We start from the raw sequence: 15926 nt of genomic DNA on the forward strand, positions 1-15926 counted from the left end.
TGATTTAAAATTTGGATTGAAGTGAAATGCATTTTATTTATTGTTTAACGATACTTTTGGATAATTTCTGGCTTTTGCTTTTTTAATTTAGCTATAACGTTTGTGTCAATTTGGTTAGCTTTTAATTTATTGCATTTCTTTGTTTTTATAAAACTTAAAAAATCATCGAATACATCGAATACTTCTTGCTGTTTATTGCTCGGCTTCTTAATGCTTAGTAAATATTTATCATTAGTATCTCAAGAATATTTCATTGCCATTTTGTTTTTTGTTTTTTAAATTTTGCGATAAATTCTTCCGGTTTTCGTTTTACTTTAGTTGTTAAAATGTCTCTCTTATATGTATGTATATAGTTTTATTTATGTATGTACATTATGCAGTTAAACAGTAAAAATACAATTTATTCATGTGTATTTCGTTTACTGTATTTAAATAAGAAAAATATATATATATGAAAACAATAGTGCTCCGTCTACCCTGATTTTAACGATAACTTTTTCATGAATAACATGCCGTTGCATGTCTCTATTTATGCTTAGTTTTTTATTTTATGGCACTTACTTTATATGGGCCTTTATATACTTTATGATTACCCAAAAATGATTTAAAAAAACTATATATTTAAAAAATCAAAGAATGAAGCACGACTTTAGTCGGCTTGAAACACCTGACAACAGAAAAAGTTTTGTAAGACATTATAAAAAAGTCGGAGCTATGTAGAAGAGTTATATAATAATTTTTGGGAAGAGGAGTTAAGTTGAAACCTAGGAACAACTATCAAATAGGAATCGAAAAAAAATGCTTTAAACCAGATTTCTTAATCTTTCCTTCTGTTAAAGCGTCAGCGCCTCATAATACCTATCATGCCTAAAACCGGTACTCATCGGCTAACTTAACCCATAACAGACGCCACTATGACCCAGGCTGTATTCAATTAAATTCACTCTCTTTCGTTCGCGGGCGGGATTCGTGGCGTCGGCTCATCATTATCCGCCCTGCAAGGCCATGAATGGAAATGAGTGCGCACGAGAGTATGATGTAGTATAATTTTTTTTATTTTCAATTCGTTGAGTGTCAACTATTAATATTATTATCATAGTATATATGTATTTATATATGGCTGTGTGTACTCTTAAATGTAGATATTTTCGTAGCAGTTATTATGACTTTTTATTGTTTGCAGCGCGGGTTTTTCTGGTTGTGCTTCCCTGCTTTTGTTTTCCAATGGCATTGTTTGATTTTCATCGTACAATTTCCTTACATGCTAATTAATTTTCCTGGATATCTGATGCTACAGGGAGTCGAAATCTGTCTGCGGAACGGTGGAAAATTATCTTAAATGATGGACTGAGTCTGTGGAAATGTGGATAATGCTATGGGGGGTGGTGGAATATTTATTAGTTTTTTCGTTTTGTTTGCTTTGTTTTCATATGATATTATTTTTATTTTTATTCAACATAGGTTTTAAGAATTATATATTTGCTATATTAATTATATTAATGATAAATATATATTTAAAGTTATATATATTCATGTAAGTGTTTTTAAGTAAGTATTTTTCATAAAAAACCATTTTTTTCTGTATTTCTTCGCTATTTTTGCTGTTTATGTACAATTGTTGGATAATTAAAACCCTTTTGTGCATTATCCTCATATTTTATCATTATATCATATTTAAGGGATTTTTATCTTTTTATTTACAGTGGAATAATTCAACGTTAATTTTATTCAAAGAACTAAAAGTATCAGTCTGTTTCAAACCATGCCTAAAAGTATTTTTTTCTAACTTCTTATCAATTTTATTTTATAATTTATCCCAATATCAGTTTTATCAGTTTTAGTTGGTTTTTCGTATGGTTTCGGGTTGCTTCTCATTAATTCTTTATAAATTCACTGGTTTCGCAGTCTGTCTCTGCCTCCTATCTCCTCTTATTTGCCACATCCTCCGACTACCATTCCGCCCTCCCCGTTACGCCCATAGATCATGCAGTGGTTTGCCAGCCTGGACATTGTCCTCCAGCTCGTTTAGGCTCAGATTGGACTCGTAATGCGTTAACTCCGGCTGCCTGCTATTGTTGCTGCTGCTGCTCATCGTCACACTGCTCTGGGTTCCGCTCTCCAAGCCCCCGCAGCCACAGACCAGTTCGTCGTCCGCATTGCAGTTGCAGGGCTTCTTGCAGTTGTAGGCACCCCCAGTGGGACCGAGTGGCGGCACAAAGTTGGAGCTGAAGCTGGAGGGCAGCACGGCGGTCGTGGAGCTCTTGGCCAGGACGCGCTTACCGGTTCCCAAGCTGATGCACTCGCAGTTGCTGCGCTGCTGCTGAAGCTGCTGCTTGGCGTAGTCCACGCTGTCGTAGGCTGGAGCAGCACTGGGAACATATGCCGGAACCGCGTACTCATGCTGGCTCCGTCGATTCGGATGCTGCTGCTGATGCTGCTGGGGATGATGATGATGGTGCTGATGCTGGTGCTCCAGGGTCTTGGCCATACCGACGCCCACACTGAGCTCGCGCTGCTTCTTGGACAGCTGATTCATCGTGTTGAACTTGCAGGCGGCGGCGGCTGCTGAGGCAGAAGTGGGAATGGGCTTGTAGCCCACGCCCCTGGTACTGCCCACGGCGCCGCACTCGTTGATCGTGGCGTAGTTGTTGCTGCTGCAGTCCGCATAGAGTTTGTCGGCCAGACGAGCCGCAGGAGGAGGCACTGGCACACCAGCAGTAGTCACGCCGGATTGGTATTCATGCGAGGAGGAGTACATGTTGGCGGAAGGAGCGCGGGCTGCCAGGCAGCCCGTAGCCCTCTTGTTATTGTTGGCTCGACCATGGGGCAAGGGGAGGGCCAGGCGCAATTTTTGCCAGAACTTCTTGTCGTCCCACTCGATGCACGTGCTCGTCCTGAGATAGTGCCGCATATCGAGATCGATGTCCCTCTGAGGAAGGTCCCCGTACAGAATGAAGACAACTCGTTTACGTCGCTTGACCAGCTCGTGTAGAGCGCTCTTGTACTCAAACCGGGACCACTCGTTGTACAGGAAGTTTTTGGACAGGACCAGCACAAACTGCTTGGCACTCTCCGCGGCCTCGATCAATGCATCCGCTATGTACGCATTGATGTTGACGTCCCGATAGTGCAGGCACAGGCGATACCCAATGTCGCTTTCCAGGGTATTGGCCAAAATCTGATTTACAAAGTGCTCGTCCTGCAGGCTGTACGCGAAGTAGGCATCATTGGGTCGTTCCTTGTCCAATTGGTCCACGAAACGTGGCGAGCGATAGCAGAAGTTCATTAGGCAGCTGGTGGAATGCGCCCACATCTTGAGCTCGTGTCGGTAGCAGAAAAGGCCAAAAATTATACCGAAGAAGGCCACAAAGGCACAGGTGGCTACCAGGAGCAGGGGCAGCAATCCCTCAATCTCATTTGTGTGCATGTAGTGAGCCACTCCATCGCGCAGGGTGCACTTGGTGCCGTTCTTCTCCCGCAGCACACTCGTGGCGTTGTTGTAGATGCAGCTGACACGAGAAGCATCGATAATCTTTTCGGAGCTCTGGGCCAGATAGTTACGAAAACGGGCCAGGTAGCCGCACTCGCAGCTCCACTGGTTGTCCGCCAGGCTGATCTCCACCAGATACGGATTAGCACTCAACTGCCAGACCTCAAAGTGCATCAGTCGGTTGCCGTCGAGTCGCAGCACCTCCAGCTTCCGCAGCATCTGAAAGCTGCCATTCGCTATGCTGGCTATCCGATTGGTTTGCAGATATAGCTCCCGCAGATTTTCCAGGTTGTGGAACTCGTTGCCTTCCAGCGAGACTATGTAATTATCCTCCAAGTGCAGAATCAGCAGACGCTTCAGTCCACTGAACGTTGTGTTGTGTATGTGGGCCACATTCGAGTTGTTGGCAAACAATACGGCCAGGTTCTTCCTGCCCAGGAATGAGTGCCCCGCCAGTTCCACAAAGTTATTACCGTCGATGTACAGCTCTGTGGTGTCCATGGGCACGCGACGCGGCATCTCCGAGTAGCCAGCGCCCGAGCACTCTACTATATTCGTGGACCAGGTCTGGTCGTGGAAGCAGGTGCAGTTGCTGGGGCAGGTCATCTCACAGTCGCAGGCATCGAACTCGCAGCAGTGGCAGACGGCAAAGCAGTGCGTCTTGTACGTGCACAGGAAATGCTTGGGCTCGGCCTCAATCAGGGGAATGTAGGCCCTCTCGCGGTTGTTCAGCAGCTTGCAGTAGATGGTCTCGAGGTCCATTATGCGGGGGTACTGGCGCGACGTAATGTGATTGATCTTCTGCAGCCAATCGATGTTGCAGTCACAGGTGAAGGGATTTCCCCCAATGTAGAACTCCGGCAAGGCACGGTGCTCCCACACGGGTAGAATCCGCAGCGATTTGATGTCCAGTGTGGTTATCTGATTGGCATACAGGTCCACCCGGGTGAGGTTCGACTTGTGCATGAAAGTGTCCGGATCCACGGTAGTAATGAGGTTGTCATTCAAGAACAACAACTCTATGGAGTTGGGTATAGCACTGGGACCAATACGCTGGATCTGATTGAAGCTTACGTCGAGAGTCTGAAGTCTCAGGTCGGCATCCAAACCAAATCGATTGGACAGGGCGTACAGGCGGTTCTTGTGCAGGTCCAACCATTGAAGTGTAGATGGCACATGACCATAATCGAAGCTCTCAAGACGATTATCGGAGATGTTGAGCCACAGCAGGGAGGGCATATTGCTGAACAGACCATTGATATCACTCAGCTCATTTCCATCCAATCGGATGGCCTGAATGCTGGAGGTCATCTCGAAGGCGCCCGGCTCGACGACAGCAATGCGGTTTCGGGCCAGATTAAGGATCTGCAAGCTGGGCAGATCCCGGAACGTGTGCATGGTAATGTTTTCCAGATAGTTGCCAATCAGACGCAGGCCGTACAGATTTCCCAGGCCCTTGAAAGCACTCTCCTCCATCACGGTAATCATGTTCTCACCCAGGTCCACGGTGCGCAGATGTCGCATGTTGCGCAGGGCCAAGGGCACCGTCTTTAGCTGATTGCCATTCAAATTGAGGTCCTGCAGGGCACTGCAGTTGCGGAAGGCGTCCGGATGCACGCCAATCAGAGCATTATTGTCCAGTGACAACAGCGACAACACATAAAGTCCGTTCAGGGCGTAGGCGTCCAGGTACTTGAGCTTATTGTGGGATAGCAGAAGCGTATGGAGGTTGTTCATCGGTGCGAAGGTGTCCGCGGCAATGTTCTCCAGTTGGTTGTGGCGCAGATTGAGAATCTGCAGCGTATATAGGTCACTGAAGATTTCCGGCTCCAGTTTGGTCAGCTTGTTGTGTGACAGATTGAGAAGCACCAATCGAATCAGACCCACAAATGTGCTCCGGTCAATCCAGGTGGAGGTTATTTGATTCATGGACAGGTCTAGGGCCTGCAGTTGGTCCAGATTCGAGAAGAGCTGCGGATTGAGCACACTAATGGAATTGTTCTGCAGATATACCTCCTGAATTATCTTTGCCTGCTCCGCAAACAGTTCCGTGGGCAGGGCCACAATCTTGTTGGAGCTCAGATTGAGCACCTGGAGGTTCTTCAGGCCACTCAAAGCCTTGTCGGCAATCATTGAGATTCCATTATTGTTTACGGCCAGAACGCGAAGGCGTCGCAGGGTGCCAAAGCCGTTCGCGGGCAGTACGACAAAATCATTGTGACTCACATCGAGGAACTCCAGGTCCAAAGAGCAGCTGCTGGTACTGCTTCCTCCAGCTCCACGCTTCGCTGACTCCGTGGAGGAACTCGACTCCGTTGAGCCTGTGGCTGAGTTCTCTTTGCTGCGGTCCCGGAATCCCAATTCGTTGACATCCTGCAGGCGATTCTCGCTCATATTGAGAGCAGAGAGTGCCGACAGAGCACAGAAGATGTTTTCCGGCAGAGACCAAATGTTGTTCGAGCTGAGATCTAGACGTTCCAGCTGCTTGGTCACGGTGAAGGCATCCGCCTCTATCTCGAAGTTGAGCGCTGGCCATAGGATGTTGTGGGTTCGCAGCGTGAGGTTGCGCAGCTGGTCGAGTCCGTCGAGAACCAGGCGTCCCAGTTTCCCCAACTTGCAGTACTGGATGGACAACTGCTGAAGGCGCGCCAGGTGGGCGAAGGACTGCGCCTCCAGGCGGCTCTTGGCCATTATCTCGTCGTTGCAGAGGATGTGAAGGGCCACAGTATGTTCCGCTGGGATCACACTGAAATTGGTCGTGTCGAATTCGCTGTTGACCGTCCGCAGGTTGCAGGTCAAGGCTATCTCTGGCTGGTCCAAGCCGGCAGCGGGCATAAAGTGACAGTCATCGGGGGCGTCGTATAGGGCGGGATCCCCCAAGCCACCAGCTCCAGGAACCCCTTCCGTCAGGGGACGCAGCGTCCTGGCTGGACTCGAGGGCTGCAGGAGCTGAGTGTTGGACACACCGGCCTCGCCCATGATGGCATTCGAGTGGGCCTGCTGCTGCTGCTGGTGCTTGGTGGACAGGGGTTCCGTGTGCTGTTGCTGCTGAGCCTGTTCTTGGGCCAGGCTGAAGGCCACGACGAGCAGGCACCAGGGATAGTATTGGATCAGCATAGTGATGGATCAATTGCTGCTTCTGTGCTACTTGGGAAGAAGGTTGGTTCCGTTCCCTATATACAACTCATATATATAGAGTGAGTGAGTGAGAGGTGTGGAGGGGAAAACAAAAGGAAATCAATTCCTCTGGATGGCCAGCAAAAAGTCCGCGCACATATTTTCGGCTTCCTCCTCTGCTGCGGCGTCTAATGGAGCCTTCAAATTTATTTATTGCCGCTTTTTGCAATATATGTAGTTATATTTTTGGCGTGGCCAAACTTCGTTTCGTTTCTTCTTCGTATATACCCGATATACGTACAACTCTCCGGGTTGCTACAACTCGCGGAACATTTTCGAGCACATTTCAAGGGGATTTTTCGCTTTGGTAATTATTGCACGACGCGGCGTTGATGTAGGAACCTTTGATGAATATTAATTTTCTGCGGGCGCGTGTGCTACTATCACTTTACGAGTATCTCTCTCCAAAAACACAACATTCACCGAACGGAACGGATATGAACCTATTTATGTGGGTGCGAGTGTGCGGTTGTGTGTGTGCGTGCTTTCTATGCAGTTGAGTTAAGCGTCGTTGCCCCGTACCGTACCGTGTGTGTTGCGCGCTGTCTGAGTTCTGAGAGTCGAGTGACTGCCGCAACGTGCGCAGCTCTCACTTAAATAGAACGTTGGCCGAAGGATGGATGGCGATGGCGGTCTCGGCCTCGGTCTGCACAAAAGGAAAATTTCGAGAGCAACATTTTTCCCAAAGGGAAATTCGCTCTGCTTCAGTGAGAAGGAAAGGCATGGCGGCAGCGATGCTGCTTGAGGGAGAGGATGTCGCTAGGATTCCGATTCCGTTTGCTGAGAACTACTCGTACTTCTCCTTATTCTTTTTCTTTTCTGCATTTTCCCTCTAATCGCATCAAACAGCTGGCGTTCGTTGGCATTTTTTTTTGTTTTGCTGTCTGTTGTTGTTGTTTCTCCGTTCGTATCCCTTTTTTTTTGCCGCCGAATCGGTAGTCGGCTCCTTCTCTGGTCCCGTCCCCCGTCGTGGACTCTCTGTCTCTGTCTTTGCTTTGATAATGAAAATATATGATGTGCATGGGCCAGGGCAACGACAATCTTCATACAAATGTAATTTATTTTTATTCCACTACCTAACGTGTGTGTGTGTGTGTGTGTGTGGTATATGCGTGTGTGGGGCGGGCCTTTCGTGGGTCCTGGGCCTCATATAAAAATAATAATTCCTCACATTCCATTAAATTACAATAATAATTTTAATTAAACTGTTTTGTTTGCGCCTCATGTAGCAATTTTTGCGGTTTGATGACTTCTTTTTTTTCTCCAACGAAACAACGAGAAAACACTCTCTCTCTTTCTCTCTCCGTCATCAGGCTGACGATGATGATTGAGATAACGATTATGGGGGCTCTGTGGTTGTACGGACTTAGGTGTAGTGTTGCTGGTTTTATTTTAAAATAAAATACATTTTGTTAAACCTTAGAAAATATGGTTTCCTAGATAGGAACGAGTGTGGGTTGAGTTGATTGACAAGAAGGTAGAATGAAGGCTGGGAATACTCGTATAGATTATTATTAGGGTTAAGTTTAATTGTGTGGGTTGGGTAGTCCGAATTTAAGAGTCAGATTAAGAGTATATGACTCATTAGTTTCTAATTAACTTGATAACATTTAGGTATACATGTTCTCCCTTCTTCAAAGAATCATAACGATGGACTACACCAACTCTTGTCATTTACCATAGCTTCCAGAAGGAAGTTATGCATTTGAAATGTAAAGTATTTGTCCAGAATCGCTGAATTGTTGGTCGATGACTGCCACCTTGCATTTGAAACTGATTTCAATGGGTAACCCTGATTGGCTGATAGCAGATGACTAATTTTAAGCCAAAAACTCTGCCGAGACACACGCCTTATCTAAGAGTTACTTTCCTAGTGTGCCAGAAAGTTTTCCCGATATACTGGTATGTATAGTATATTCTCGTTCTATGGGCATTTGTCCCCCATCCAGCAAACACAAACAGAAAAACATTTTTAGCAAATTGCGTCAGCGAAGGCTCCCCGCTTCTCGTTGGGCTAATGATTTGCCTAATGTTTCTAACAATTATGGGCCCGGGCCCACACAAAAGAATATATTATGTAAGTTATTAAAATTATATCACCAGCAGCAGCAGCAGCAGAGCCAACAGCAGCCAAGTCTAATAAGCCTCCGCCAGCTCCAGCTCCTCCACCATCTCCATCGCCTTCTGGGCTCTGCGGCTCTTTCAAATGTAAATGGCGACGACGTTTTTGTTGCTCTTGTGGATCCTTTGTGTGGTGGCGGCACATGCAACCAAGGAAGAATATTTTTTCTGGTCTTTTTCGGTGGTTATCAATTTGGCGAACGCTTCTGGCTTTTGTCCTGGTCGTGCTCGGTGGTACTGGGCCTGGTCTCGCTTCCTTTATTTATGTGCTCCATAACGCAGGTTTCTCTCTGTTTTTTTCTGTATACTTCTTTTACGTGGTTTCTTCTCTGGTGGTAACACGAATGACAAGATTTTCATCAACGTCATTAATATTAACTTTTGCAATAATTCTTGAGCTGTGGAAAATTATGAGAAATGACCCACCAGATAAAGAGCGAGGCTCTGGTCCACTTTTCGACAAAGCCATAACTCTCAGAGAGATTGGATTGGTTTCATAGCCGACTCCGGGTGCTGGGTGCCCTTACAATGGTATTATCCTGACGGCTGGACGTCTTTCAAGTCAATCTTAATTGTGGCTGCCTGGACTCGGCCTAATGACAGCATTTCGGATTACTTTCACTCAGAGTGGGTACGGGATCTGCTCAGAACGCTTTTGTGGGTGGTAAAGCAGCACAAAAAAGGTTGCATATTTGATGGCGCCCAAGCAGCTTTACCTCGAAGTCTCAGACAGGGACAGGGACAAGGATGGAGACCGATGGTACGATGGTGTCTCTTTTCTATTCAGGACAAAAATCACAATTAAATGTTACAATTGAGTCTCTGGGGGCATTGAACGACAAACGCACCACACGAAGTCTCAGTAACAGAAGCTGAAGGATGGAGCTGGAGCTGGAGTTGGAGCGGGAGCGGGAGCATCCTGTCAGTTGCTTGTCCACTGCCAGCTTAAATTGCCCATACACGTCAGCATCCCCCTCCACACCCACTCACAATGGTTATCCCCATCCCAAGGTCCGCTCTGCATCCCTTTTTGGGGCAGGCAGCTTTTGCTCGTCTCGTGGCCTTCCTCGTTTGTCTCTTTTCTGTTCACTCTGTTTGCGTTTATTAATTGTTGCCTTTATTTGGCCTCATTTTATTTGATTTGGTTTTCCTTCGGCTTTTCTTTTGCGCTTCTTGCTACACTGTTTTTCTGGTCTTTTGTTTCCCAAGCAGAGCAGAAGCAGCAGCAGCAGCTATAAAGCCGAACCTAATTGACTTATCTTGCCTTGGGTTTGCTAATTTCTTGGCCATTGTGTCTCGTGCTTGGTCGCTTGCAGCCCTGAGCTTCAGCCATAAAAATAGCCAGATAAGTCAGTCAGTCAGTCACTGAGGCAGACAGCCAGATAGAAATCTTCGACGCACTAATTAGCAATTGACATGAATTGCTCATTAGCAGGAAACTAAAGCTAAAATTTGGCTAGGCTCTCTCTGACTAGTCAGCGGGATCCGAATCAGCCAGGAACGATAGGGGCAAGCAGTAACAGACAGGATAAAAATTGTCTGTCATGGTGGGTTAGACGGGGCTGTGACGCATCACTAGATACACTTGTAGAAATATCATCTCGAATATGTATGTATCTTGGTCACTGACTTTGTGCTGGTGGGTATAAGTTTGGGCATTTAAATAAGTAGGCTAAAAACGAAAAGAATATGGAAATAGTGCCCCAAAACAAAGATGCCAACATTTGACCATATTTATAACAGCAACAAAGTTCTGTTAAGATATACATATATATTGTTAATTTTCTAGAAATCCCCCTGAATGATCGACGAGGAGAAAAAGTATGGTCATCTGCTCATCGGAAATTTCGCAACTACCCTCTTATGATACACTCCTTATACTGCCATAAGCTGAATTAAAATAATATTTACAGATGAGATAGTAAACGAATTTGGAAATAAGAGAATATAAAAACTTACTCAATATATTGTATCTCTTGCAGAGCATAAGGTCGGTTTCGCAGTGGACTGACAATCATTGCAAATCCTGAATGTGGTCTGACCGAAATCCATAATGACAATTCTGGCCAAAGAAAATTGCACAAGCCAAGGACAGGCCAAGGAAGGATATGGTGGAAAGGAAAAAACGCTAGTTTGAATTGCAGCAGTTGGGCCTGGGCATTAGCCCAGGCAAGTAATTGCCCAGTCGACCTTCAAGACAGTCCACAGTTCAGCTCAGTTCGGTTCGGTTCGGTCCACACACACACAAAAGTCTGGCCGCAGATCTGTGGGTTATGAAAGGTGGCTACCGGAAATCGGACATGTGGCCAGCTCATACGGAAACGGGCGAAGCTGGCGAAGGACAGAAGGGCAATCTTTCTTGTATGGCATTTCATTTATGAAGAGCAGGTCAGCCTCGGTGGGTGCTCGACTTGGGTGGGATGAGGGTCTACCCATTGCCCATCCACCAATTTAGTTGTCAAAATACGCCAATATGTAAACAATCAATGACCATTTGATTGAGAGAAATATCGGTCATGACAAAGCGAAAGGAAAAGATGCATCCAACTGGGCTGACTTGACATTTACCTCCATGCTAGTGCTTCCTGCTTCCGCTCCAATGACAGCCAAAAAGGACAATGCACAGGGCTCATAAAGACATTTGGGAATCAGCAAACTGACAAACAAATTTTTTATTCCTCAATTTTGAAAAAACCAAGAAGGACAGACCCAAAGACACACACAGGGAAGATGAATTGCCATTGGCAATGCTGTAAAATGTCCTTTTAAAGCAAATAGAGGAGGACAAACTGGACCACCACTAATCTTGAACATCCGCAAGTGTTTGCTTTCTACTCCGCTCCTTAAGTCCCTCAATCTTCTTTCACAATTGTGAATTGTGTGCATGACTGTTGGATTTTGCATTGAAAGATGCAGAAGTGGAGGGAAGAAAAGGAATATATGTACATATGTATAGAAGTAGATAATATCTCTATCGAGATGACAGGCCCAGGGCAGGCAGTGCAGCGATTTCTGCAGATAAGTTTACTTTTCTTTTTGCTGGCAATGTTGTTGTGTCCCCCCTTCAATCTCAGATAAAAGTGTTGAAAATGCACTACTGTTTACCCAACAAGAAGTGGCTGGCTTGGACCGGGCCTGAAATGAACACTAAAAAGATGAGATGAGATGGTTAACTTCGACTTAGCAAATGTGGGCAAATTTGATCAGATTTCAGATCTGTGGGAACATAAATTTATAAATAAAGGAAGTTGGAAGCACCAGCCTGAACGGATTGATCAGATGGAATAGGTGGGAACAAACATATGCAGACAGAAATGAGATGTAGTACTCGCAAAGTAGTGAAAAATAAACAGAAATACTTACACAAATAAAATAATAATAAATATTTGAAAAATATCATGTCATGAAATGGAAATATGCAATAGAAATATGTATTTAATATGTATACGTTGAGCCGTTTATCAATTTAACAAAATTTGATATGTTCTTTTTCCAAATAATTATTAATGTTTCTGCAACTTCTGACTTTTGGTCTGTGCCCTGCTGTCAATGCATCTTCTCAAATTTCAAAAATTTAGTGCACCCCTGAAATCGGGCAGCCGGAGGAGCGAAAGTGTCAATTTCCAAACGATTCAATCTAGCTTTACTTGTGTGTGTGTGGCAGTTACGAACAGTTATGAACATCTAACTGCGAAATCCGTATAGTTGCGATATATGCACATATGTATGTATAGTATGTACCTTGGATGGTTGATTTTTTTCTCCAGCAAAATTGAACTCGAAACAAAAGACTACAACAAGCTGTGGGCTAGGGGAGGGCGAACACAATACGAAGGCATTTGGCACTGCGCCTAGCAATCAGTGCTGCCTTTGTCCTCAATCCTGGAGATTTCACACTGTTTAGCTTGACATTTAACTGTCAATCAAGACGGGGCACTCTGTTCATTGTTGTTCTGCCGTCAGCCGTCCTGAGGAATCCGTGTGTGTGCGTGTGTGCATTTTGTGCCCTGTCCAGCAGCCGTGAAGTGTGACTCGAGTCGATTCGATTGGATTGACTAAGATTCGAATGGAATGAGCGGTGTGACAGCTACCATAAGGCCATTATGCACAGCAGGAAGGTGACTGAGGTGTCACAGGAGCTCCGCAGGACAGGGCTTCACACCAAAAGGAAAACTCATTAAATCATCAGCTGAGACAATGATGGAACAGTTTTAGGTAAAGAAATGCGAAAAATGATGAAGAAAACTCTCCAACGCGAAGTCAGAGTCTGCCGAACACAATGCACTGCATGGTGCATACTGTGCACAACGAATTTTCCTATGGAAAAACTGTGACGACCCAAAGGATCCCTATCGCTAGAACGTTTTTTCGTCAATATATGTATGTGTGTGTGTACGTACATTCATATACATATATACGAGTATATATGTACGTACATATGTGGCCATATATTTCTGACGTTTTGTGAGAACGACAGCTGTTGTCCATGGTGAGTTCTCTCGGGCCCACAATTCACCACACCACACTGAGAGCCTGTCTGCGCTGTTCTCTCTCTGTGCCTCACTGGGTCACGGGAAATTTTCTCACTTTTATTGTCGCTCTCTCTCACTCTCTCTCCCTCTCTCAGACGCTAACGTTTGGTTTCCTCTCTTTTAAAGATGGGTGACACATTTTTTGAGCTCGAATTTTTTCGGAATAATTTTCATTTCTTCAAAATTTTGAGAAAAATAAATGCATTTCTGCATAACCATTATTGGAAGCCGGCATATCATCAATTTCCATTTGCTAATTCTTCTAGTCCAACGAAAAAAATAGTTCATTGACTTTTGACACTGACTGTTGGGTGCCACTGCACCTTTTGCAGCTCCCCTAAAAATGGTGCTCGCTTCTGTTTTGATTTCCGTTGCCGCTTTCTGATTTTTCTTCTTATTGCCTAAGATAGTTTTTGCATTCCTCGTGACTTACTTTTCGTTCAGCAATTTTTCGATGTGAATGAGTGTTTTTGTTGTTGCTGCAGCTATCATTTGTTGTTTCTTGTTATCGAAATTGTTTCAAAATTTATTGGCGATTTCATCTGTGGCAAGTTTTTATTTTCATATCATAACTTGTATGTGCCCATCTAAGCGTTCGTCTAGAATGGTTCGGAAATTATTTTTATCGATGGTTAAACGGCAAGCAAACACTTCCAAATGATGTTGGTGATGAGTTAAGATGATCATTAAAGGGTAATATTAAGAGTGCATACCGAATGATTTATTTTTGCTCGGAACGAAACCAATAGGTAGGGCAAATTATATTAAACCTGAATTAGGATTTCAATGGGCTAAGTAATTTATAGGTATTTCGAGCTTGGGTACGTTTATATACATATTTACATATGTACATACATATGTATATATATAAGCCAGACTTTTGATAATCAAATCAATCTATAACTCCTCTTGCTCATATGTATAACATCATATTATAATGTTTTGAAGACCATGAGCTTGAAGAGAACATCCTTAAAGCGTAGAAATTGGCGATATTTTCATTGTCCGTTAAAAATGTTTCTCAAAATTATATACCATCTACCTTTCCTATTATAACAATTACTGCACATCAAAATATTGGAAACAATATTATCTTCTTTACATGTACCATCCATACGAAGCATCCTATTGAGATATGGCTCTTAAATAAATTCATTTGAGTGTGTACTCACTACACAATGTTACATACAATATTTTTCTTGCCGCACCCTCAATTGTACGACTTTGGGGGTTCGGTTCATCATCAAATTCTGTCACACTATAGTCAAATTTTAGCACTGTCCCTCGCTAAACCGAAAAACTTTTCAAAACAGAAACTGAAAGCATTGTATGCCTACACTACTCTGCCTATACTACTCTGCAACCGCAAGTATGCAGGATATTGGATTCGATAAGAAGAGGAATAAATAGAGTGATGTGTAGTGGAACTGAGCAGAGGCTTCCATTAAAGTATTCACGTCAGGGTTCAGTAGAGCGTCGAGCTTTGAGCTCGAAGTATTTGACTTTGATTTTTGCCCCAAGGTGCGGTTGCTGTGGCTCCCACATCATACCTCAGACATGTCCCCTCAATTGTCGGGAAATTGGCTGATTTTTTTTTATCTGGGTTGGGTTGGGGTTGGTGTTGGTAGAGTTCGGGAAGAGTTTTCCAAGCTCTACCTCTGTCATGGAAACAATTAAATTGGCAGCCCACCGATGATGGTATGCCTGCCGTCAACATTTTTCAGCCATAATCAAAGTGAATAAATAACATGAAAGAACTTTTTCACTCGATCTCTAGTCTATACCCCCTTTGAAAAGGGCGGCAGAGCAATTAGAAGTCAAATTTGTTGTGCTTTGGTGGAGGCGCGGTTGGGGTTCGAGGGAAATTAATTAAAATATTTCGAAACACCAGAAAATAGTAGGGGTGCCATGAGGCCGGGCAATTAAATTTCATTTATTTCTTCATCCTTTCTGTTTTATTTTTTGGGTTTTATTTGGCATTACCAGCGACAACGAATGGTGGCCTAGAATAGGTTAAGATGGGTCGTCTTGGAGGAACACGCGAAAAAAGGAAAATGGAAATGCGAAATAAATTTAAAAAAAGGATTTAATAAGTGTTTTTGCTCTCTAGACAATAAATGCTAAATCTTTTGATATATTCCAAAGGATAACCTTTCGGCTTAAATAGCGCTAGTCAACACGACATTTAGATTATGGCCCAAAACGACTTTTTCTTATAGATTTCGGGGTTTAAAAATGTTTAACAAACTAGCTTTTTTTATGGTTTTTTTTTTTAAGAATTTTTTAAAATCTGGTATTATTTTAATTTTTATTTTTTCAGAGGTAGTGCTTTTATTTTTTACATAACTTAAGTATCTTATATCTGCTTGAATAGAACTTTGCAGTTCTAAAAAGCTGACAAATGCAGCTATAAATCCGACCCAAACACTTTGTATCTGCGGCTTAGCGCCAAAAATTTTTAAAGTCGTTTTGGTCGACAGCCGAAAGAAAAAGTTAAATTTTGTTGAGTAGTGTAGTTTGTCTCGGGGACATTGTAATCTACTTATTATAAAATAAGGATTATTCCTCTCAGAACTGGTAAAAAAACAAAACAATTTAATGTGCAA

General features: G+C 43.9%; 1 protein-coding gene across 1 annotated transcript; it reads right to left on the reverse strand.

Moving 5' to 3' along the window:
* Positions 1–1558: 1558 nt before the first annotated feature.
* On the reverse strand, positions 1559–7217 carry LOC111066785 (toll-like receptor 6). The gene has a single exon (XM_022355635.2). The coding sequence runs from the start codon at positions 6605–6607 to the stop codon at positions 1970–1972; it is 4638 nt and encodes a 1545-aa protein (XP_022211327.2). The 5' UTR covers positions 6608–7217; the 3' UTR covers positions 1559–1969.
* Positions 7218–15926: the final 8709 nt, after the last annotated feature.

The sequence above is a fragment of the Drosophila obscura genome, unplaced genomic scaffold (genome assembly GCF_018151105.1).
Source record: "Drosophila obscura isolate BZ-5 IFL unplaced genomic scaffold, ASM1815110v1 contig_189, whole genome shotgun sequence".
Taxonomy (NCBI): Eukaryota; Metazoa; Arthropoda; class Insecta; order Diptera; family Drosophilidae; genus Drosophila; species Drosophila obscura.

What these genes read in the sequence shown, in the direction of transcription:
- LOC111066785 (XM_022355635.2), bottom strand. Translation starts at nt 6,607, where the DNA reads ATGCTGATCCAATACTATCCCTGGTGCCTGCTCGTCGTGGCCTTCAGC.